General features: G+C 38.9%; 1 protein-coding gene across 2 annotated transcripts in view; it reads right to left on the bottom strand.

The window, feature by feature from the left end:
• Positions 1-616: 616 nt before the first annotated feature.
• chd6 (chromodomain helicase DNA binding protein 6) overlaps positions 617-24,577 on the bottom strand; it is a 38,579-nt gene continuing 14,618 nt past the window's right edge. For both annotated transcript variants that reach the window (XM_081381058.1, XM_081381059.1), the window contains exons 12-38: positions 23,574-23,817; positions 22,873-23,049; positions 21,555-21,698; positions 20,320-20,575; positions 19,995-20,205; positions 19,410-19,605; positions 19,108-19,272; positions 18,228-18,407; positions 17,618-17,728; positions 17,144-17,346; positions 16,694-16,893; positions 15,907-16,066; positions 15,505-15,594; positions 15,290-15,393; positions 14,947-15,076; positions 14,763-14,838; positions 14,610-14,658; positions 13,546-13,801; positions 12,650-12,858; positions 10,678-12,537; positions 8,903-9,042; positions 8,438-8,653; positions 7,717-8,193; positions 6,918-7,151; positions 6,303-6,446; positions 6,107-6,211; positions 617-4,714 (exon numbers count right to left, since the gene is read on the bottom strand). In XM_081381058.1, coding sequence (XP_081237184.1) covers positions 3,641-4,714; positions 6,107-6,211; positions 6,303-6,446; positions 6,918-7,151; positions 7,717-8,193; positions 8,438-8,653; positions 8,903-9,042; positions 10,678-12,537; positions 12,650-12,858; positions 13,546-13,801; positions 14,610-14,658; positions 14,763-14,838; positions 14,947-15,076; positions 15,290-15,393; positions 15,505-15,594; positions 15,907-16,066; positions 16,694-16,893; positions 17,144-17,346; positions 17,618-17,728; positions 18,228-18,407; positions 19,108-19,272; positions 19,410-19,605; positions 19,995-20,205; positions 20,320-20,575; positions 21,555-21,698; positions 22,873-23,049; positions 23,574-23,817 — 7,411 coding nt within the window. In that variant the 3' untranslated portion in view covers positions 617-3,640. The remainder of the gene's footprint in view (positions 4,715-6,106; positions 6,212-6,302; positions 6,447-6,917; positions 7,152-7,716; positions 8,194-8,437; positions 8,654-8,902; positions 9,043-10,677; positions 12,538-12,649; positions 12,859-13,545; positions 13,802-14,609; positions 14,659-14,762; positions 14,839-14,946; positions 15,077-15,289; positions 15,394-15,504; positions 15,595-15,906; positions 16,067-16,693; positions 16,894-17,143; positions 17,347-17,617; positions 17,729-18,227; positions 18,408-19,107; positions 19,273-19,409; positions 19,606-19,994; positions 20,206-20,319; positions 20,576-21,554; positions 21,699-22,872; positions 23,050-23,573; positions 23,818-24,577) is intronic.

Genomic DNA, 24,577 nt, shown 5'->3' with positions numbered 1-24,577 from the left:
CAAATCCATTCAATATTATTCTACAAGATCTTGAGGAACAGAACTTCCAATATAGGCTCAACAGAGATGAAAGCGCATTACTACATGGTACACAATGCTCTAATGTGCCTTGAACACTAAGGACTTGACCCCGGATTTTATTCTGTCTGGCTAAGCAGCTCTGTTATCAGAAACACTCTATAGTAGCCTGCCTTGCATACACTTAAGTATGGGAACTGCTTCAAATGTAAAGACTGGGTCTTATTAGCAGGTCCTGGCATGCAAACACTGACAGTGGCCAAGCAAAATCCAGTCTCCTACTACGTGCATATTTAAAAGCATTGGAAATATTCAATGCAGACAGAGTCTGACCAAATGACACTGGCGTATGGTACCCAACAATTCCCAATTCTCTTGTTCCCCATCAGAAATGCACTATGCAAAGCTACTAAAATAATCTCCCTTTGATTAATCCATGAAAAATGGAGGTAGGGGGGCTGAGGGGGAAAGGCTTTTTGCTCTCAAAGTATCCAGAGACATATTTTTACACGTGGATACAGTCAGCATTACCATTTGCAGAACAGTTCAGCTTTTATGGAAAGTAAAATGAATCCGTGTTGAAATCAAATATAGAAAAACATCCAAAACCTGGAGACAGAAAGTTTATGTACATGTTGCAATACACAAGGAGACAACTTAGAGACAGTAAAACACAATAAATACAGGTAACATTTGAAATTGATCAGACTTTTGGATGAATTACCAAACCGTTTCAGTTGAAAGAGAAAGGCAAAAATGGTTATTTGGAGTGTTATTGAATAGATATTCATTGATCTTCAAATGGGCCCAGATACTGCACCAGGGAGACTTTCTTTTCAAACACCATGTTTCAAATTGAATTAAACGGGAGTGTTTTTGAGTTTGCAACAATATTGTTGGGTTTTCAAACTATATATTTCCAACAAACGGTACATTAATAAAATCAATACACGTACAACCAGCAATGCAGCATTCTCAGCCTAACAGTCTGAACTCTCCAGTTGTACATATACCGGCTGTGCTTCTCCTTGCAGCTTTGAAGGCCTTTAATGGAGTTACGAACTTATCAAAATGTCAAAAAGCGAGGGTAACGTAATCATCCACAGGTCTAGACGAGGTCTGTGGGTTTTGTTCACCAGATGCTACTGAGACAGCATTGTAGGGACAATAGAGAACGATCAGAACTAAGCCTTCAGACTAAAAATGAGACATTTTTGAAAGTCAAATAGACTTTGTGCTTTGCAATACTGTTTTGAATGAGTCTAGAGAGGAAATAGACCTGGTTATGTTATTTGAGAAATGTTACGATTTGAAAAGCACAGTATCTGTACAACTAGAGCGTCTGCATTTTAACTTGTATGACCGAGTCTGCTTCCCAAAACGTTGACACTGTACACAAGTACTTTGATATATATTTTCCCAACATAAAGATGTAACAAACATCCATATATAAAATGCTAAATAAGGCATTGCAAAGTGAACACAAGAAGATAGATGTGATGAGAAATAGGAAATGTCGTATTAGGTGAATCTGGAAAAGTAAAAAAGAGAAATAAAAGCAAAATAAATTACATTATGGTGTCACAAAAAGTGTGACAAGGCAACAACAGCATGTTTTTTGAAGGTGACCATGATTTGTTGTTTTTTGTTTAGACAAGAAATATACAGTACAGGTTTACATGTACAGGTCAAAATGTACAAGTGACATGTGCAAGCGTGCGCATGCGTCCACACAAACACACAAACAAAGACGGAACACAATTACAGGTAAACATTCACCAAAAAGACTGTGCAAAAACGTTTTCACATCCGAAAACTGAAAAAATGAGTAAGATGAGAAGGTGGAAAATGACTACTCCCACAAAAGAGAGACCCTGTTGCGATTGGGGGAGAAAACAAGTTAAATTATCTCTGGTTATCAACGAGTGTAAAGTATTTCAAATAATAATAAAAAACTCACTAGTGCTGCTTTTTTTCTTCACACGTCCCCCCAATATGAGACATCATACTGGCAAGGAAAAAAAATAACATTGTGTGCTTGTAAACAAAAGTAACAGCAAGATACAGCTAGATAGATTTACATGTTTTCAAAAATCTTGGTAGGTTTTACTTTACAATATTTTCAAATGAACCAGAGAAAACAAGAGCAATGAATGAACCCATGAGAACGAGACGGTCCGATGTCTTCCTGTCAACCCACAGGGCTTTAGTGAACGCAAAAAAAAAAAAAAAAAAAGGAGATTTGCAAAGATATTTTTGTCTTATTCTGGGTGACGCAATACATCACCCAAAACAAAACTTTCTGGCATCATTTACTCACTTTCAAACCTGTGTGACGTGCTTTTCTTCAGTGAAACAAAAGCACAATGACCGGAACTTATCAAGCTCCAAGGAGGACAAAAACACTATAAACAGTCCAAATTAATTATGCACTATATTCCAAGTCACACAATAGCTTTGCATGAGGAAAAGTGTAGTTGCATGGTTATTTTTGAAGCTTGACAGCCATTTTATGCTTTCATTGTATGGAAAAGCGCATTGTGAGCATTATGCTTTTGTGCTCCACAGTCAGTCATACATGTTTGAATGACATGAGGGTGACTAAATGATGACAGGGGACTATCCCTTTAAATTCACTAAAACACAGTTCTCACAATTTTGCTACAAACGCTTTGCGTCAGGCTTTTATTTTGTACGCCCATGAACCAAAACCTTTTAGAACCGAGTCTCATCTATGGCACTAATGCTTCGCCCTTGGACTTGCAGAACCCCCAAGTACATATAACCATCTATATAAATGATTAGTAGTATCGCAACGGGGGCACCTTATCAAAAGCGACAATGTGGAAACGATACCAAAAACAATAAGACAAACAAAACAAAAGATAAATCAATTTTGTTTTGGATTGTTCTTTGCCATCAACTTCAAGCCTAGCTCTTTTTGAGTTTCCATTGCACTCACCATGTTGCACTCATGCCATCTATAGCTTTGTAAAAGATTTAGGTTAAAATCTTGACTAAAATGAATACATAGCAGCAAGCAACTAAGAACAAAATACTGTGGTCCATCAAGAACGAATCAGACGCAGCACTGCTGGTAATTTACCAATGGGATGAGCGTTTTCGTTACATTACTCAGAGAAATGTTTCAAAACATGAATCTAGGTCTTATGCAACTATAAAAGCATGATCCGAACCACCATTATGGAGTGACACTGCTGTCTTTTTTTTGCACAATACCAACATCCTACCACTTTCTGAGAATCTGTGAAAGATGCTAGTGAATAACACCTAATCGAGGGGGCGGGGGATGGGGAATGCTGGGGTCACTAAGAGCGTTCTCCGTCAATAGACAGAATCTTCTGAGCGTCCATTCCCAAGATGCAAAAGGAACCTGCTAACAACAATGATGATGTCCCCCCTTTGTAGGATTCAAGACCTCTGAGCGTTTGCATGCTTCAAGTGTCCATTTCTTTAGCACACACCCAGAAGGTAGAGTAGATGTCAGTGAAATTACAAGGGCAGATCTATAAACAATACATTGATAATCAAAGTCCTATACACAAACTTTTACCGACACGACACACACAAAAGTACTGCGGCCCAAACGTGAGGATGCATTCTAGTCTCCACCGTCACACGGGCCTTGAGAATCTTGCTCAGGTTCTTCTCCCATTTTGTTTTTTTCCTTTTCTTCAGTACTTTTATCCTCAGAAGGATCTTGTATATGGTCAGAAGAATCCTTGACCAGAGCTGAATTTACATCATGTCCATCTTCTTCCATTACACCCTCCTGGCTCTTTCGTTCGGGTGTCTGTTCGACTTTAACCCCCTTCGATTCCTCGGCGTCCATCTGCACACCAACGTTCCCATTTCCCTCCACGAGTCCTTCCTCTCTGACCTTCTTCCTCTTCCTCTTCGGGCTGCCCGTGCTGTCTGCTGCAGGCATAGCGGGGAGTGCCATTATACTGCCTGGTGGCAAGAACATATGCGGATACAACAGACTATGTGACATTCCCGGGATTAGAAAGGGGTTAAAGGTCAAATGGCTGCCGGTGCTTGTGATGCAACTACTACTACTGCTGCTAGTGGCCGCAGCTGTAGACACCGAAGCGGACACTTTTTTCTCTTCCCCTCCTTGCTTTGCTTCCTCCTTAATCCAGTTCTCCGTGCTCATCGGAGAGCTTGTGTTATCCCGCTGAAGTGCAGTATCCGAACTATCCGGCGGGCTTGAGGTTGAGGTTACGGTTGCGGAGTTCGTAGTCACGCTCGCTGTTGAGGATGCAGTTACGGTGGACATAGTGGATGTTGCCGTGGAAAGTGACTGACTCATCATCCCACTCATGTGAGCGCTATACATGGGCGGCTGCACGGCCGCCATGCCATGGAGCATCATGGGTAACATGCCGAGGCCATTCTTGGCATCATCTCCTGATGTTACAGCAGTGGCGAAACCATGAGGAAAGCCCATGATACCGGTGAGTGGGATACCAGGGACATTGCGGAGATTGGGTAAACTAACCAGGTCCATGCTGCCAATGAGCCCACCGTTCATGAAGAGCGGAGCCATGCCAGCGGGGAGCTCGGGGGCTTTGGGCATCTCGCTGCGGGGTCGCCTGCCTCTTCTGCGTGGACCGGGATCCCGACACACAGGTCCAGTGAGGATGCGTGCGAATTTGCCCTCCGGTAGAAAACCCTGGGATATGAAAACAATGTATGTTCATTCAGTATATCAAAGATTGTATTAAAGGGATAGTTCACTTTGAAATAAAATTTTGGTATGTTTTAGCTTACCTCAAGGGCATCCAAGATGTAGGTGTCTTTTTTTTCCGCAGTAGTTTCAATTTTGATATTTTTAGGTCAAACCGTTCTTGTCTGTCAGTCATATAATGCAGGTCTATGGTCACTGTCTCAAAGAGCATGCACAGAGTCCAAATTAAACAATTCCCCTTCGTCCAAATTAAACAATTCCCCATCGTAAGTACACATTGATGGCCTAAGACACGAAACAAGCGGTTTGTGTGAGTAAACGAACAGTATTTATATCGTTTATACCTCTTATAAAGTGATCTGAGGGCGCGCGCTTCCTGCTGTTTGATGTGTGCGCAGACTGGTGCATAGATATATATATATATACTAGATGTCGCCTAGGCTACAGCAGTTCATTGGAACGAATGTCTTTAAGGCGACATCTAGTGTATATATATCTATGCACCAGTCTGCGCACACGTCACACAGCAGGAAGCGCCCATGCCCTCAGATCACTTGGACGTGGCTGTTTAATTTGGACGATGCATGCTCTTTGAGACAGTGACCATAGACCTGCATCAAATGACTGAAAGACAAGAACGGTTTGACCTAAAAATATCAAAATTGAAACTACTGCGGAAAAAAAGACACCTACATCTTGGATGCCCTTGAAGTAAGCTAAAAACAACCAAAATTTTATTTCAAAGTGAACTATCCCTTTAATAAAGTAGAAGTTAAATTTGGACATAAATGAACAAGTTTAAAGATAATTAAGTTTAATAATTAATTAGAAAGAAGTACTACAGTATAATTTATAACTCTTTCTTGATTCTAATTGGTCAATTGCAGAATTCAAACTTGAATGGATTTCAGTAAAATACAGAATAAGCAGATAATATATTTTCTAAAATCAAAACTTTTTAAAGTGTAAAATAATAAATAATTTTTAGATATTTAGGCACCCTACTTACCCTTATAATATATTTATATACAATAGAGTATTGCAGACTATAGCATAGACTATTACAGACATCCCTATGAGGGATTTCATGCAGATGACATGAACTCAGAATCTGTGAAATGGCATCAAGAGATTAGCAGACATTTAGCAAATGCTTTTCATCCAAGGAAAACTATAAGGATTTTGTGGTGCTTGAGAAAGAGTGATCTTACTACGATTCTGTCTCAACTCTACTCTAAACCTTTAAACTTTAAGCAACATTTAGCTGCTTAACCTTGATAATTAAGATATATTCAGTTATACTGTATTACTACAAACTACATATTCACAAGTGGCTTCAGTGTCTGTCTCTTTCTAAACAGAACATGAAGGACTCACTGAATGCTTCACCACATCCGCCCAATCAGGAGCCACAGAGTATTCTGAATTTGCATCCAGCCATCGAGAGAGCTCTTTAATGGCTGGAGCCATAGCGCCTCCAAGCTGCAACCAGAGGAATTGTGGTATTAAAATTAAATGAAATCAATCTGAGGAAACTAATAAAAAACAAAAATGGTATGTGTGTTTTTGTTACCCTGCGGCCTGTGTTTCTGTGCACTACTGGGACTCTCTCCTCTCCAGTTAGAGAGCTGACGTCGAGCTTGGTGGGATCTTTGCAGCGATGCCTTCTCTGCTTTGGACGCTCCAAGAAACTGTGCAACATGCTTGCATTCTGAGACTATGAAAGACATACAATATAAATTAAGTTATAGTAATGTATTAAATGTCAATTATATTTATATTAAGGCGTATATCAGCTGTACACACTAAACATTCACAATTAGGATCATTCAAATATCTTTCTGGATGAAAAAATTGTTTTTTTAAAGCACCTTAAAGTACACAAAAATAAAGAGACAATACCATTAAACTCAACATGAAACGGTATTCACATCTATTTTAGCACTAATGTGAAGTACTACTACTCATGTGATAATTTTATCCAATGGAAATTTAATGGATTGTGTAAACTACGGAATAATGTGCACGGAATTATGCCAAATAACAAGAGCAACATGAATTCAGAAATAGGGTCAATTTTGATTTCATGTTGTCTTTAAACAAGAATGTTTATAATTCTCAAAACAAAAAGCCACAGAAATATTACTTTTTAGTCTCACAACATAAAACTGTTCTGTTTCTAACTAACCGATGGAAAAGCAGAAAGCTCCATGTTGTAGTTGGGGTTTTGTCGGAGCCATTCCATTAGGCCTTTATTGGCCGTTTCCCTGTCCACGCTCACACTCAGGGTCTCTGAGGCTGGAGGAGGAGCTGGAGAGTTTGCTGGAGGGTGAGTAGGAAGTGTAGTCGGGGTGGATGGAGGGCATTCTGACTGAGAGGATGTTGAGGACACAACAGGCTGGCTGATGCTCTCTGACCCACACTGTGTAATGAACAAAGATAAACAAATGAATGGTTCATATTTATTTATATTAAAATTATTAATAATAAATTAAATAAATAATATGGTTAATACATAAAACAAAATTAAATACTCATTAATAATATTAAATATTAACTTTTTATTTATTTAATTTAATGTCATATAAGCATCAAAGGCTATTTTCATGGCAAAATTAAGTTTAAAATAAAAATGTCTTTCAAAATCACAGTTATTCAGATTTTTTTATATTCTTATGAAAAACATACAAAAACATACTTTCTGAAAAAAAAAATGCCATGGTTACTATTATAAGCCATCTTAATCGTGATGTATTTACTTTTTACTTATAAAACACAAAAAGCAACATGAAAGCAGCCCATACGACTTCTGATGAAGACTTTAATCTTTGCAGGTGTTTTTATTTTTTTAAAGGTAGATAGAAGAGAGCAGCAGATCTGCTTTTATGTTTCACAAAACTAATACTATGAGGCTAGAATGACATGGGGACATGTTCCTTTTTGGGTGTCCTATTGTATCTATTTCAGTGATGAGCGGTTCCACAAACCTGTTGTTCAGGCAAGTTCATGGCTCGTCCCTTCATAAAGCCAAGATCAGGAGTCTCTACATTTCTTCTTCGTCCTCTTCTCCGTCTCAACATTGAATCATCACGACGAAGACTGCCGTTGACAATCTGCCCTGTGACAGGGTGAATTAAGCCAGCCTGCAAAATGCCAGCCATATCCAATCCCAGTGAGCCTTGTATGGAGCCTATCCCGGTTATTTTGTGGGGCGCTGACTGGACAGTGTGGCTCATATGACTGATTGGCCCACTGTCTCCACCAGCCGTTAGTTCTGTTGGTTTGGAGAGGTCAATAGCGGCATCCTGCCAACCATTAAGTAGAAGAGCGTTAGCACGATGAGACACGCCAACCTGGATCTTTTCTCCAAGATGGCTTGGTTTGGCAAGGACTTCTGCCTCGAATTCAAACCCACGCCTGGGACGTTTGAGCTCAGAGAGAAATGCTGGGGCAACTAACCGCTCCTGTTGGGACAAGAGTTGTAAATCAATGGGACTGTGTGCATGTGTGACATTTCAAGATCTCATTAATTTCCATGACTTTTCAGGCCTCAAAAATCACACGTTGGAAATGTCTTGATATTCCCAGGTTTTTCATTTAAACTCAAGATATTTCCAAAACTTGCTTTGAATTTAAGACATTTCAAAACTTTTGAAGGATTTGCAGACACCTTTAAAAACATCCAGTCTGTGGATGTGATCTTCTTACCTTTGGTAAGTGGGGTACTGTATGTGGGAGGTTGAAATTAAGGCTCTGAGATATAGGCATTCTGGTAGTCAGAAATCCTGCCCTCTGGTGGGCACTGCTGGGCATGCAGGTGTTAGCCGATGCAGAGGTAGACTCATACTGTTGACTAGAGGAAGGCCACTTCCCCTTTAAGATAGTATGGCAGATACTGTCAATACGGTTGATGATCACTCTGTCCTGTAGAGAGAACAAAAACACAAGACGGTGTATGAAATGGGTCAAACTGCAGCAATAGGTGACTGATACATGTCTAGTGGTATGCTGTGAGCTGAAACCAACTTTACCATTTACATTACAAGACAAGATTTTCACAAGTTCTGTAGAATATGCAATATATATTCAATATCTATTTTCAGTATAACTAATTAATGAGGCATGGAAAAAGACAATAATACAGGCAGGAAACAATCACTAACATGTCAATACCTTAGGCCACTCTGAGAAGGAGAAGAGTGCTTTCTCCTGTAAAAGCTGAGCAATGGTTGGTTCCCTTATTTCATGGACACTGTCTGCCATCTCGCACATGGGCAGCGCAAAGCGTGGTGCATCAACATCTCCCAATAATGCTAAAAAAAAGGAATACGTTTTTTCAAAGCATGTTGCTAGACAGAGACTAAATAAAACTAACTTCAATTTGTTTTCTTTGGTTTTTGTGAGAAACAATCATTCATCAGCATGTAATTTGTCTGAATAAGTTGGCAAAGTGATTCCATCAACCAAATCGGTCTAGAGTTTGTCAACGTTTAGAAAAAACTAATGACAAACATCAATAATTTTCAGTCAGGAGTCAATTATTCTGCTTATATAATCTTTTTGACCTAATACAGTTTCGTCCTTAAAACTGGTTTGTACATCCTCATGGTACCAAACAAGTGAGCTTAAAATAGCCCAAGTTAGTTTGCTGGTCTCTCAACCTGCTCAAGCTGATCTGGTTAGTTTGTGGACACTTATAAGGTGGTCAGACTTGGAGAACAGCTGCCCAACAAGCTGAACACCAACTTGGCCAGGCTAGAGGATCAGCAAGACAGGCTTACACCAGCTAAGACAGGCAAACCAGCTTTGCTAGTTTAAGATGTTTTTCACCAAAAGGGGGAAACAGCCAAATATGCCATTACTAGTTTTGTAATAATAATAATAATAATAATAAAATTTAGCTTAGTATAAAGAAACATGAATGTGGGCAAAAGACCTGGGGCCTCATTTATAAACGTTGCGTACGCACAAAAGAAGGCGTACGCCGCTCTCTACGCAATAATTGGTATTTATAAAAAGCAAACTTGACGGGAAAATGTGTGGTCCTTCACACAAACTCTGACCCAGGCGTACGCCGGCAGATGGAAGAAACACATGAAAGTGTGTGAAACTGTAGACCGTTGTGAAAAAGAAATGTTAATACTGCCTCTCATAAATAACATGAAGACTTCACAAAGCAAGTCTTACAATTAACAGCCGACACGAACACCCGTTTGATCGATCTGCAGTGTAAAAAAAACTAAATCAAACGAAGATTACAACAGAAATGCAAATTAACACATTTGCAAAAAGAAAAGTGAAATATGTTCTGCAATAATATTGGCATGTATGCAATTCATCCTCATAACACATCTGTAGCTTGTCAGATCCAATCAAATGGATGGTAATAAAATGTCCATTTCTTTTTTATTTCGGCTACGGTCTGAGGTTGTGAGGCTGCAGCATTAACGGCGTCTGCAACCTTTTGGCACTCAAGTGCCTTTTTGGCATTAGTAATGCCCACACTGTTCCCTCCAAACAACATTTTACTCGTCTTTTCCACCTCGCCAACGATAATTTCTACTTCACATTGAGTGAAGTTACGTTTCTTGGTTTTCCTCTCTGTGTTTGCCATGATTTTGCAATTGATGAATATTAACTTGTGGGCATTTCAGACTATTTATGGGCAACTATGGGCGTGACATGAAGCCGCAAAAGCTGCGCTACATTTATAATTGATTGTGATTCATTAAGGGAAAACTGCGTAGGATGTGCGTGCGCACGGTTTTATAAATCTGAATATTTCTGTGCGTACGCACGTCCTGTTTCATCCGTACGCCACTTCTGATGCAAATCCTATGCAAAGTTTTATAAACGAGGCCCCTGGAGCTACTTCATACGTCAGTATTCAACAGAATCAAGAACAAAACATAAAAAAGGTAGAAAGCTGAAGCCTACAGCCACAATACCTGATGTCTTTGCATCTTCGTCTTTTATCTTGTCCTTTACATCCAAAACCTCAGTTTGCTCAAGGTGAGGGGTCTGCGTAGTGCTGTCTGGCTCAGGCTTCACATCTGACACCACTGGATCCATGAGGAACTCTTGTTTTGGGACTACATCAAGGACCGGAGATACAGAGGTGTCAGGTAAGGTAGTTGGAGATGATGGGAGTGAAGGAGGCAAAGGGTAATCTGTTGAGAGAGTAGTGTTAGTTAGATTGCACTCTTCTATTGGCTCTGATGGTTCTTTGCAGGGTTCTTCAGAGGGTTCTTCCACCAATTGTTGTTCCGCTGAGTCTTGCTGAAACCCTTCACAAGGTTCTTGCAGGGTCTCGTCACAAGTCAAATCATAAGACTCCTCTAAAGGCACTTTTTCTGGCTCTCTTAGAGGCTTCTCGTAAGATTCTTCCAAGTCTCCTTCATTGGAATCATCAAATGTCACCTTGCAGTCCCCTTTCTGGGATTCCTCAAGACAATTTTCCTTTGGAGACTCTATTGAAGGCATCTTGTCAAGTTCATCTTGAGAATCCTTAGTCTTCAGACTGTCTAGAGAAAGGTCTTCTTTCTCAAAATGGAACCCTATGCTTTCAGCACCTTCTCCTGGACTGGGAACACCATGTGTGATGTTGGAATCACTAAGCTTGTCCTCTTGATCCTCACTAATGGGATCTGCCTGGTCAAGACTAACATCCGGGAGACCAAGAGGTGGTGGAACATATTCTGGAAGACTGGATGATAAATCTGTCTGATCCACAGACGCCTCTCCAACATTAAGGTCTTTGAACAACATAAAGCTTGGTGCCAGTGGCTCGACAGGGTTGCTTTGAGAGTCCGAACTGGGCATGCTCAAACAGTCGGTTAGTGTTTCATCACCCTCCTGTCCATCGTCTGGTTGAGGAGCATCCAAAAAGCTGGGTTCCAAAGCTTGTGCTCCCAAAATGGGATCAGTCTCGTTGAACATGTCAGAGGTTTCAACATGGTCTGAGCTTTCCCATGGAGTTTGAAGTTCATCGAGTTCCACAGAAGGAGCCATCAAGCCAGTCTCCTCCGAGGACCCTTGCTCTCCCACCAGAACATCGCTTCGAAGTTTCCCAGCTATGGAGTCCACTATATCTCCTTGAGCCCCATTTAGCTCCCCCTGCACACCATACGAATTTAGCATATTCAGCCCACCAGTTGCAGAATTGAACGGGAATCCGTTGAAGGCCTCTTTACCAGATTTGCTATGTAGTGTGTCTGATGTCAAGCCTTCATGTTGTAAAGACCCCAACTCCAGTGAGTCATCTAATGGAGGGCAGTCTAAAAACCCTTCCCTGTTTCCTGAACCTATTCCCAGGGAACTTCCTGGCTCTGACGCTACCACTTCTGTGGGCTGGTGATGCCCATGAGTATGGACAAGTTGTGTTGGCGTGTGGGGTGAAGGTGTGTGGTGATACTCCGGAGGTTGTGGGGATTGACAATGTCCAAGGTTGGCATCATACAAGCAGCAATGATGGTGAGGCAAGCCTGGGACTGGATATCTGTGGTTTTCTTTATGAACATAGTTCCGATGGGCCTCCAGGAAGGATAGTTGAGGGTCATTGAGGATGTAGAAGTCAGTTCGACTCAAGCCATGCTTAGCAACACCAATGAGAAGATCACGATCATGTTTGCCACACTCCCACCAGACGGGCAAGTACAAACTAGGGCGACAAAGTTGCAGTCGTGCCCCCAGGAGTGGGTGCCGCAATACTTGCTCACGGACCTTTCTCAAAAGCTCAATACGGTATAATGTTCGGGCAGCTCGCTCTTCTGTAATGGGTTCCACAAACAGCGAAGGATCAACGGTACCTACATGAGACAAGAATTTATGTATACGTTATGACAGATAAAGTTGCTATTAATCTTCTCACCAAACTATCTCTAATTAGTTTGTTCGTCTCAACTCTAATATCCATTTTACCTTCATCTTTTCTAGGCGGCAGTCTACATGCAGTGCGACACATTGAAACAAAGCTGTGGAAATATCTCTCCAAGCTTTCGTCAGTCTTCCTCTCCAATCGAGCAAGTGCACGGAACTGGCCCCAGTCAAAGATTTTCTTGTCTGGGTCATACACTACTCCAAACGAGGACACTGTGCGATAGAAGTCAGCCTGCTCACGACGTGTCCACCTGTGTTAAAGGCAATATGTTATCTCAGGAGTGCATACACCTTAAAATCTGCCTCAAATACTGAATTAACAGATTTTCAGCTATCATAAACTATTAACTTCTTACCTGATGCAGTACCAAAATACTATTCTTCCAAAGTTCATCATGACCTTTCAACATTCTTCAGTGTTCATACTATCCTCCAGGATTTTATGCTAACCAATAATCCTCTTTAGCTGTTGTTGCTGCTGCTAACTAATCAGTCTTATGAATGCCCTGTATAATTAGTCTGGTTTCAGTTTCACCTCACCTCAATCAGGAGCCTTAAGACTTAAGAAAATGTACTGACATTTTAAAAACAGCAAGATAGGGTGCAATGAAATGGATTATTTTTTTTATATGACAGGGTATCTTAAAAACACAATGCTCTGGTGGGATGCTCAAAAACAGCATAGCTGAGATGTTTTAAAGGAAACATTAAAAAAATTCTCCAAGAGGGTTTTATTGTGCTACCTGCCCAACGAAGAAAACCCTGAGAACTTGAGTGCCTATCGTTTATCATGATCATGTCTGCCTTGTACCATTAGTATCAACAATAGTACCATTTTTTTCCAAATAAGCTGATTTTCCATTTGCAAAATAGCATGACAGTTTACATTTTATCTTGATAAAATGACTAAACAATAAAACTGCCGCCACATCGCCTACCTTCGTTGCCACTCCAAAAAGAGTGGGTCAGGCTCAGTTGCGCAGTGCCTAAACTCTCCAATTTGCCACGTCACAGGTGCAATTCCATCATGTAAGAGGAAATCATGACGAAGCGGCTCACGACGTGTGTAACGCTGATACGCAGTAATGAGGCGGCGTAAGCGTGCTGTAAGAGCCGAACCTGCCGGCCACTGTATCCGCCCCTGTTCCATCATCTCTGTAATTAGGTCTCCTGCCAGAGATGCTACGAAGCCCCCTTTAAAAGAAATGCTACATTAGACTCAACCTGAAATAAGATCATCTTAAGGGGTGGTCACATTAGGTTTTGTGTTGGATTCATACGGATACCAATGCGAGTAGGCTTTTTTGTCGCTTTTTGTTGCATACTAGAAGTTAAGAGAATTCTGACCTGTAATTTTTTTCAAAGTAAAATGATAATATCTGATCAATAGGGGATTTAAACTGACCTCCAATCTGTAAATGGGGAAAAAAATATATTCTCAGCAGGGTCCAAAACGAACACACAAAAAATCTTTGGCAAGTAAGTAAAAAAAAAAGCTAAATGAAAAAAAAAAAACAAATGGTCTACTAAGGATCAGTAGCTGTTGTGTATCACCAAAGTAAGTTAGGATGCCAAAATGTTTATAGTTTTAAAACTTCAGAATCAAAACTAAATGATCTTACACAAAATGACAAGATAAAGTGGCATTTCTACAAGTAACAAAATGTCCTCATATTTGACACAAATATACAAGAGAATGCAAAATATATATTTATAGTGTCAAAATATTTATGGCTGGTAAATTCTTCTCAATTTATCCAGTACTGGAAGATGTTACAAAAGTAAATAATTTAGAATATATTCAAAATAGAATTCTTGGAGTGTGACATCATATCCTGTTAAGTTTGACATAGGGTGCAAAATAACTGTGCCTGCTGAAAATCTTACGTGACCACCCCTTAACAGTATTAACAAACAATTAAATGTTTAGTTACAACAGTAACAGTTACATTTCAAAACATACATGCATGAATAAATACATACATAAGGAGGGTTTTAATACCTGTCACTGTAGTGTCATTTTTCCCTGTTTCCTCTGACATGGGCTCCTCCTTTGTAAAAGAAAACTTTACTTAAAGTAACAGTCTGTGCAGTTGGTTAAAACTCTTTAGCATAATTAATCTGACTTCATATTCTTTTGACTTCCTATTGTTACCTTGATCTCTACTTTCTCTTCTAATTCCTCAGACTTCATGTCGTTTTCCTCTTTAATTTCATCACTTTTGCTGATACTGCACAAGAAGAAACGTGTGTTTATGGTCATAAGAGTCAAAAGATGCAATTGTTGTATTCCCACATACAGCGACATTATCTCAGCTGCTGATTTTAAATGATATTACCTATCAGGTGCATCTGAAGCAGTTTCTGCTCCACTTTGTTCTACCGTCAGCGCAGTGACATCAGGCATACCCACCCGCTCCAGGAAGCACAGAGCAGGGTCTGCACGCATGGCGTTATACCGCTCATACCCTACATGGGACACAAGGACAAGTTAGGAACCATATGGACATTTAAAACATTTTAAAAGATGCTCTAAATGCATTAAATCTCTGCTATATTCAAAGATGACCTGTATGTATTTATGTCTGCACATATTTCCATTGCTATATTGCGCATGCATGAGAATTGCATCACAAAACTGGGTGTGACGGTTACACCCATTGTTCTATGATGATGTCTCACCATGTTTGTGAACTCCAATAAGCAGCGATTTATCCGCCTCAGAATCCCACCAAATAGTAGGGATCTCAATGTAGTCGATATCAGGCAGGGTTACCTCCAGTTTACTGCATAAAACACAGATCCTTACATATTAGGCTACTCAACAATGACAACTGCTTTATACAGAATTCATTAAGTATTCATGAGGTTACAATGGGCTGTGGGCCATGTAGTACCTGGCTGGGATCCCTTCAAGAGCCTGATTAGCAGCCTCCCCCAGAACTTCAACCTTCAGGTAGTACAGCATCCGCACCCTCAGTAGCACCCTGTTCATTACAGGATACATGATGATCACACCATTAAAACTCGTTCATAAATTGTTATTATTACAGTACAATATTATTTGATCAGACATATTGCAAATATATTTGTATTACTGGCAGGATTTAGGAAATTGTTAATTATGCACCCCAATTATAGTACTCACTATTTATGTATGTATAACCAGGGTGCAAAATGTACTTTTGCTACACTGACATTAAATGCATTAAACTAATGTTACACAATATCTACATGTTCATCTGCATGCATTACAACATGAAATTTTGAAGATGCTTGAATTCTTTATGAAGTCTTACTTGTTGCAATGTTGTTTGAGGTGTTTCTTGTAGCTGTCGTCCTGAAGCACGACCTCTGGGTTACAGTGGGCCAGCCAGTCAGCATTCTTCAGCTCAGGTGGACTCAACTGGTTCTTTAGTTTCTTTCCTTTACGACCACGTGGGACAGGAGCAGACAGACCTGGACAGGTGAAACGCAATTGTTATGGTTTTTTAATGTCTTAATTTTGATCATTATGCAACAATTGTATGAAAAGCAGTCAGTTCATTTAATTTGAATAATCAAATAATCAAGGATTAGGGACGCTTATGATTAATCAACATTCAATTGTCAATTTTATTGATTAAACAATTTCAGCACAAATGTTTTCAGTGATCCTTCAAGCAGTGAAAGCATTCATGATGTGACTTGTTCAAAGTAAAAAAAAAGAAAAAAAAGAGTTATTTACTATTATCTATGGACATATAAATACTATTATTATGTACTTTTTAAAATTGTTATTGGTAGATTAAATAATATCCTGACATCAAAATAATGATAATAAATTGCAAATAATTTAAACTGATAATTAATTTAATTCGTAATTGAATTGGTAGCAAACAAATTAAACTGTGAATTTAAAAATGTTTAATTAGCTCTAAAAAATTTTTTTGCAATTGTAACATTAATGTTAATTATTAATTGATTAATTTATTGGTCTGTTTAAATGTCAATTGATTATGTCTAATCGTGAATAAAGTCATCCAAAAAATAATTAATGAATTGATGCAAAAAATTCAAGAGAGTGTGAACAAATCCATTAATAACCTGAGTGGTTTTGCAGTGTTTGATTATGTCCATCTTTAGTGGGTGTAATCAGATCCCAGATGAAGCTTTTAATTTTGTCGTCTCCTTTATAATGGCGAACACAGTAGACCAGAAGAGCCCTGCACAGCACCTCCATGTCTCGCTCCGACAGGTGCCATTTAAAACGCCCATGATTGAGAATATCCTTCCAGCGACCCCACCTGTACAATCAGCAAAGACATTTCATCAGAGTCTGAGATGTATAACTTCATATAGCCTAATTTATGGCTACAAACAAAGTCTATTCCAATATATGGTCTGCTTGATCTGCAAATGAAATGCAGAAAACTTATATGTTGAATTCCTTTAGTTGCTTGTAAAATACTTCATTTGATTAAAAGTCTGTTGTAGGGCAACAGAAGGTGACCCAGAAGGAATGAGTGGGCAGCCGAAAGCAAATGAAACACTGACCCAAAAATAAGAAGGTTTTTCTCCACTCTGAAGCACTCTGCTCGGAGGTAGCGTCTGTTGCGATCACTGAGACGTCTTGTGCGACAGGGTCGTTCCTCTGAGTCGCTGTCCAGTTCAGAGAACTCCATCAGTTCATCGTCCTCAAAAGAATTATAGTGACGCGTCTGCTTCCTTACGCGAGGCGTGTCGATCACCAGACTCTCCTGGCAGAGACAAAGACATTAGTCAGAAAGTGTTGCCATCTCAATATTTTTCTCCTTAAATGTCACCAACACGCAAACGGTGTAGAACACGCACATTCACAATCACACATAATCCAAGCCATCTGTTTTGAATCAGCTGATATTCAAATGACCCCCCATTCACTTTCTCTCTCTGGTGAAGTCTATGAGCTGATTCTCTAGTATTGCACCACCTGAGTCACAGTGAGCTCATATGCAAAGCTTCAGCTTTTTAAACCATCATACTTTTTACCTTTTCTGCCTTGGAGTCAATTTCCAGTTCAGCAATTTTGGCCCACTTTTGCCAGAAGTTTGGATCATCCAGAGAGATGTCTGTACGGTTCCCTGAAGACACAAAGCTAGCCTGGAAATGGTAAATAATAAAGGATTATAAGCACTTTATCAAGATAGAGATCACATAAGTAAAAGCCTGTGTTTTATTGATACATGCAATGCTTATTCAGATTTTAAATTCGCATAACTTTTCCAGCTCATCTGCCATATTTATGAAAAAAAAAGATAAGAAAAAAACGCTAATAATTGGATTTGATCCATACCACGCCTCAAAACATTTCAATTTAGCACATAAAATACCAATATAACATTCGTTGACATTTATATATAGAGATGGATTGTGGATGTGTAGAAGGATCATGTGACATTGAAGCCTGGAGTAATGATGCTGAAAACTCAGCTTTGCCATCACAGGAATAAATAACATTTTAAAATATATTAAAATAGAAAACAGATAATTCTTTTTTCAGTATTTTTGATCAAATAAAATCAGACTTGGTGAGCATAAGAGACTTTCAACAACATAAAAAAATCTGACTGACCCCAAACTTTTAAACGGTAGTGTATACCTTGGCAAAAGTTGATCCCTTCCCCTCAGTCTGGATTGTGATGGTCTGTGTGCGGCGCTGCAGGATCTGATCAATATCCTCCTCGCAAAATTTAGAGCCCTCATCTTCTTCATCCATGAGCGCCCCGTACGCCCCCTTCCTGAGAAGATCTTCGACCTCCATCTTGGACAGTTGCTGAACCTGAAAGAGGAAGGTACGGTAATTAAACAATACTGTCCTAGTCAGTGTAGCAAGTCATGGCATAAACTAAATATAACACTTCTGAGGAAGAAATAAGACTCTGCAATTGATGTCTACGTGCCAGTCGTGGCGTACTATTCAATTTCTGTCTGCCCAGGATTCAAAATTTAAACTCATCGAACACAAGCAGCAAATTTATCTGCAAAACGTTCTTAAAAATATTCGTACTGAAATTGTTTATCTCAGTGGTAAAAAAGGAAGAATTTTTTTTCCACATAACAATGGGTCTTGATGTTTTATTTACATGTGTTTCTTGGAGTACAGCAGAGATTCCAAAAGTTTTTTGACACCTGAAACCCTTTGGCCTAAAATATTTACTTAAAATTTATTAATATTTCAATAAATTTAACAACACATTCACATCTTTATGGTTCTCTCATGTTATTTAATGGTCACATTACACACAGACCCAAAAAAATTAATTAATTTTAACTTTAATTAATAATGTTTTAATTTTTCATTTTTATGATTTAATGAATTATTAGCTTTTCATCACTCCCAGGGGTTCGCAGCCCACAGTTTGGGAAGTATATCATTTTCTTTCTTTCTTTTTTTGTTTAAGGCTGATACATTTTATAAATTCAACACTGGCAGATGTGGGGAAAACAAAAACAAAAGTTTAATGTAGTGGATCCCTCACCCCATTTAGACTGCCCTTGCGGTTGATGTCCTGCAGAACAGCCTTGTCCAATCCCAGTTTCAGACTGGCCTTGTCAAACATCTCCCTCTCGTATGAGTTTCGCGTGATAAGTCGATACACTTTCACCGCTTTGCTTTGACCGATCCGGTGGCAGCGAGCTTGAGCCTGTGGAATTCAAAGCATGTTTATAACAAATGTGATATTTGTGTTTTTTGGAAAGGATTTTTTATATATGGGATGGAAATCGCTAAAGGAGAGAGTCAGTTATACTGTATATACTGTAAAAGACGCTCCGCATTCACCTGCAAGTCGTTCTGCGGGTTCCAGTCTGAGTCGAATATGATACAGGTGTCGGCGGCGGTGAGGTTGATGCCCAGACCTCCTGCTCGTGTACAGAGGAGGAACACGAAGCGGTCAGAGTCCACCTTGCTGAAGCGATCGATGGCAGCCTGCCTTAGATTCCCTCGAACTCTCCCATCAATCCGTTCGTATGTATATCTACACGCAGCATACAAATTTCAGATGATAAGAAATATAGTTTTTGCATCCAACCCACATAAAACTTACGGACCCATATGTTTTGACCAATGAATTTCCCAATTTGAAAAATGAGCATAGCTAGAATTTTCTTAAATGGGCATTACAGAAATTGCTATGACTAAGATTTTTATACATTTCCACTACCTTTTTAGGTCTGGAAATCTCAATTTTAAAATTCTGTTTTTCTTGACTATCCTTGAAGAAAAGCAACAAATGACGTAAACCGTGTTTTAATTTCATGTTGACATTCTATTTTCAGTCTATTTTCTCATTTACCTGCAGTCTCAAAAACAGCTTTTTTTATAGAAGTATGACTAATGTTACTGGATAATAACCAGCTGTCTCACCTCCTCTGAATGAGGTAGTCCTCCAGTATATCAAGGCATCGAACCATCTGGGAAAACACCAGCACTTTATGTCCTCCGGATAGCAGTTTGGGCAGTAACTTGTCGATAAGCACTAGTTTACCAGCGGCCTGGATCATTGCCTGGAGCTGAAAATCCAGAGCGTCAGAACTGTAGGTTTTCCTGAAGCTCTCAAGAATCTTTTCTTCAGCACCTGACAGAAAGGTAGATGGGAGACTATGTCAGCACTACAAATTAGAGGTGTGACTGCTGAGATGTAGAGAACCGCAACCAAGATATTTCAAGAATTGTCATTTTCACACGTCACCTGTAATGAGGTATGGGTGATTGCAACACTTGCGAAGCTCCATCATTGTGTTGATGAGGTTGGGCATGTTGTGCTGGTTCGCTCCCTTGGCAAGGAAGCTAAAGTTTTTCTCCAGAATGGCACGGTAGTACTTCTTCTGAATGTTAGTGAGCTCCACTTCGATGATTGTCTCCTCTTTAGGGGCCAGATTCTTCTCCACATCATCCTTCAGTCTCCTCAACATCATGGGCTTCAGAATGGCTTGCAGTTTCTTTACCTGTGGGAATGTTAATGTTTCTCAAGTTAAAGCTGGGCATATTTATTTTCACCTAAATCAACAATAATCAGGCCATGTTGCCTGGAAATAATACTTCTGGTTCCATCGTCCCAAAGTCAATGGGTTTTTGGTTAAATGCCTAAAATAAGTCTGTGGTTTATATACAAGCTCAAGATATTTTCACATTTTATTCTATGACATTAAACACATCAGTAATACCCCACTTGCGTTTTTTTTTAAAGCTTTTACTTAAAAGGGTCTTTAAAAGATGGTTGCTAACAAGTGGCTAAATGAGTGGCTAAACATAACTGCGCTGAACAGGTCAAATCATCTACTCACTAGTTCACTTGTACAGCCTTGTTGTGTTTATACTCATGCTCTTGCAAACTAACTTTCCAATTTATAGATTTTTTGAAAGAGCTGTCAGAAGCTTTAGCGGTGGTGACGCTCTCATGCAAACACGATAAATATGCCACGCGCAGAAGTACAATAATGCTCATCATTCCAGGAAATCCCTATCGCTGTAGCTGAATAAACAGAAGATTGAAACGCTTTGATTAAACATGACTTATAAATACACGACTGCCTTATTCTGTGTAAGGCGGCACATCATCTCACAGAAGGATGAGCTCAACTGTCGTTATGAAGTGAGTTTGGAGTAAATGCATGTTATTAAATGTTGTCTGTTGTTGGACAAGAGGTTCAGAAATGCTTCTCATGTTTTGGAAAGATGTTTGACGCGTGTTGTTTTTTCAAATGCACGTTATAAGTGACTCAAACTCACAGTGCTTTCAGAGTGAGCAGCGTTTACAGAGCTGTGCATCAATGACAAGCTGCGCATAAAAAAATTAAATAAAAATAATCGCAGCCTTTGCAATTTTAAAAATCGCGATAAGCCAACTCGATTTAAGTGCGATTACATGTAAAGTGTGATTAATCGTTCAGCCCTACTATCAAGCATTTGAGGATTAGTTCTCACCTGCTCCTCGGTCTTTAGGTCTCCGAACTCCTCCAGGAACGTTGTCTCGGAAGGGAACTGTGAGGGTTCGAGAAAGTTAAGAAGACTGAAGAGCTCCTCAACTGAGTTCTGCAAAGGGGTTCCTGTGAGAAGAACTTTATGTTCCTTGAGAGAGAAAACACATAGAAACTTTAAGTTCAGCCTACTGGATTGGCTAAAATGTATGTACATTTTTAAGAGATCTATACTAACTCTCTCAACTGTCCATTTTTGGACTTTTTAATACTTTTATCTATATAGACGGTGAAAGACAGCACAGAAAATTATGGGGACAATACTGGGAAATATAAAGCTGGATTTGATCTAGTCTCATCCATTTTAGCTCCAACAAGGGGGTATATTTCTATATTGTGGACCAAAAATGTATTTGGACTCACTTAAAAAAAATGAATGTATTAGATACAAATTATCAAAGGCTGTATTTATTTACACATTTTAAATATAGCACAAATACACAATCTAGACACTTTCTGGTTGTCATTCACTATTGCATCATGTGCCTTATCCAAATACTTTTTGGGGCCTGTTACAGCCCTTCCCCTGTTTTTTAACTTTAGTTTTTTTTGTGAGAATTCTAGGACCGACTCCTCCTTGGTGGGCGGGATTGCCCTAATGAAAACCAGCTGCACCTGTGGCAACCTATTTAAGGAGCTCCTGGATTTTGTCTAGTTCTCTCTCATTTTTGTTTTGGGTCTTTGTTGATTGGGTTCTTGAGTTCCCATATGATTTCCACGACTCTACAAACCCCATTTCCAACAATTTAATGATTTGAGCTTGTATTGATATTTACTATTATTACCTTATGTTTTGACCCTAGACATTATTTGTTTAACTTTAAATAAACCTATATTTTCTCTATTGAAACCCATCTTGTGAATTGTCCTCTTTATGTTATGACTTTGAGCCAGGTCGTAAGAGGGTCACTGTGTAAATCAAAATGCATCTGTGAACACCTAATCAGCAGTGAGGGGAAAAAACCAGCACTGCATCAAATGTAGTTTGCACACACTGGCCATCACTGCAGTGATATGTAAAGCGAGTGAGATGAGATAACTCATTCTGTGTCCAGAGAGGATGTGCGTATGTAAATGCAGTGAAGCAGAACTCGGCAGCTAAATGAGATGTGTGCAAGAGAGATGGCACAGTAGTTTAGATCGCAGATGGCTTTACTTCCCCTTTTCTGCATTTAAACCTGAACCCTATGACAAAAATGTCTGCTTCAGGTTCTTGGTCCACAAATGAGCAAACAAATAAATAAAAACAAGCATATTAAACTGACCAGGTTCATGAGTTTGAGTCCCTCCAGCAGTTTACAGTTGCGGTTTTTTAGGCGATGGGCCTCGTCAATCACCACACAGCGCCAGTTAATCTTCTTCAGCTCCGGACAGTCAGCCATAATCATTTCAAATGTAGTGATCACGCCATGAAACTTAAACTGACCAGTCATGATGTTTCCCTGAAGGAGCAAGAAAAAAAAAAAAGCAAGGCTGCATTTAACTGATCAAAAATACAGTAAAAAATAAATAAAAAATTGTAACATTGTGAAATATTATTCCAATTCAAAATAACTATTTAAAAAATGTTCTATAAATTTTAAATGTAATTTATTCCTGTAATGCAAAGCTGAATTTTCAGCATCATTACTCCAGTCTTTAGTGTCACATGATCCTTCTTTATTTTTAATCCTTCTTAAATGAAAGCCATTCTGGCTTCTGTGACTATGTTTATGGCAAGAGCCAGGTTTAATTATTCAAAAATAAAAATAAATAAGATGTTTAAGTTAAATTTTTTCTAAAAACCTTAAGATTAAATTTTTTAAAAACTTTTTTAAAGTCCTTTTCATGATCCTACAGAAATCAATCTAATATGCTGATTTCCTGTCTCAAGAAACCATGATACATTTTATCAGGATTTTTTGATAAATAGAAAAGAACCACGTTGGTTTGAAACAGAAATCTTCTGTCACTCTGTTTGACCCACCTGTTCATCTCGGTAGTACGTCTCATACTGCAGGATCATCTGCCGACTGATCTGGCTGCCGTGATAGACAATGACGTTCATTTCAGTCCATGTGCGGAATTCCCTCTCCCAGTTGGTGATGGTGGAGAGCGGGGCGATGATGAGGAAGGGTCCTCTCAGACCCATGAAGAAAATCTCAAAGAGGAACGTGATGGACTGGATGGTCTTCCCCAGCCCCATCTCATCAGCCAGAATACAGTTTTTCCTACATCAGGAGAAACATGGTCAGGTGTTCATTAATCACGTCAGATTGCAGTTATGAGGAACAGGATTTGGAATCGGTCGCATGAGCATCTTTCTGTGGTCTGAAATTATTTTATCATGTTTACTAGAATTTTTATTAGGTAAGGATTAGGTTAAAGTATTTGCTTACAGCTAGGGTTGTCAATCAATAATCTAAAAAAAGTATTACATTATATGCTGCTAAATTAACCAAATTAATTACATTTGTCAATTATAATATAATATTTGCTGAGAAAAGTCTTCAGATAAAAGATAAAGACATTGCATTGTATTAGACAATATCATTATATATATGAAGAGTTCAGATGCAAAAGCCTCTAAGTGCCATCTGAAATTTCCTTCTAGAATGATCATTTTTATCAAGCTTGTTCGTTTATGTTTAGTTATTTCACTTTAATGGCAATAAAAATGACCTATTAATTGTCATAAAAGTGAAATTACTGAACTTAAATATATGAGCTTGAAAAAAATGCTAATTTTAGAAGAAAATTTCAGATGGCACTTAGAGGCTTTTGCATCTGAAGTCTTCATATACACAAAAATTGGATTTTGAAACCTATATATTGCTAGTTTAAATTTTCTAGCATTTTTTATAAAAAATTATAAATTGACGAAGTTGAAAGTCCGAATTTCAGCAAATTAAACATATGAGACGAATTGATAAAAAACAAACTGTTTAATTAGTATTGATTTGATTTTATTATTTTACAAATCAATTTAAA

Source organism: Scardinius erythrophthalmus (genome assembly GCF_964197995.2).
Source record: "Scardinius erythrophthalmus genome assembly, chromosome: 12".
In the NCBI taxonomy this organism is placed as follows: Eukaryota; Metazoa; Chordata; class Actinopteri; order Cypriniformes; family Leuciscidae; genus Scardinius; species Scardinius erythrophthalmus.
Note: the sequence above shows the minus strand (reverse complement) of the source record. Positions and strands in the feature narration are given on the sequence as shown.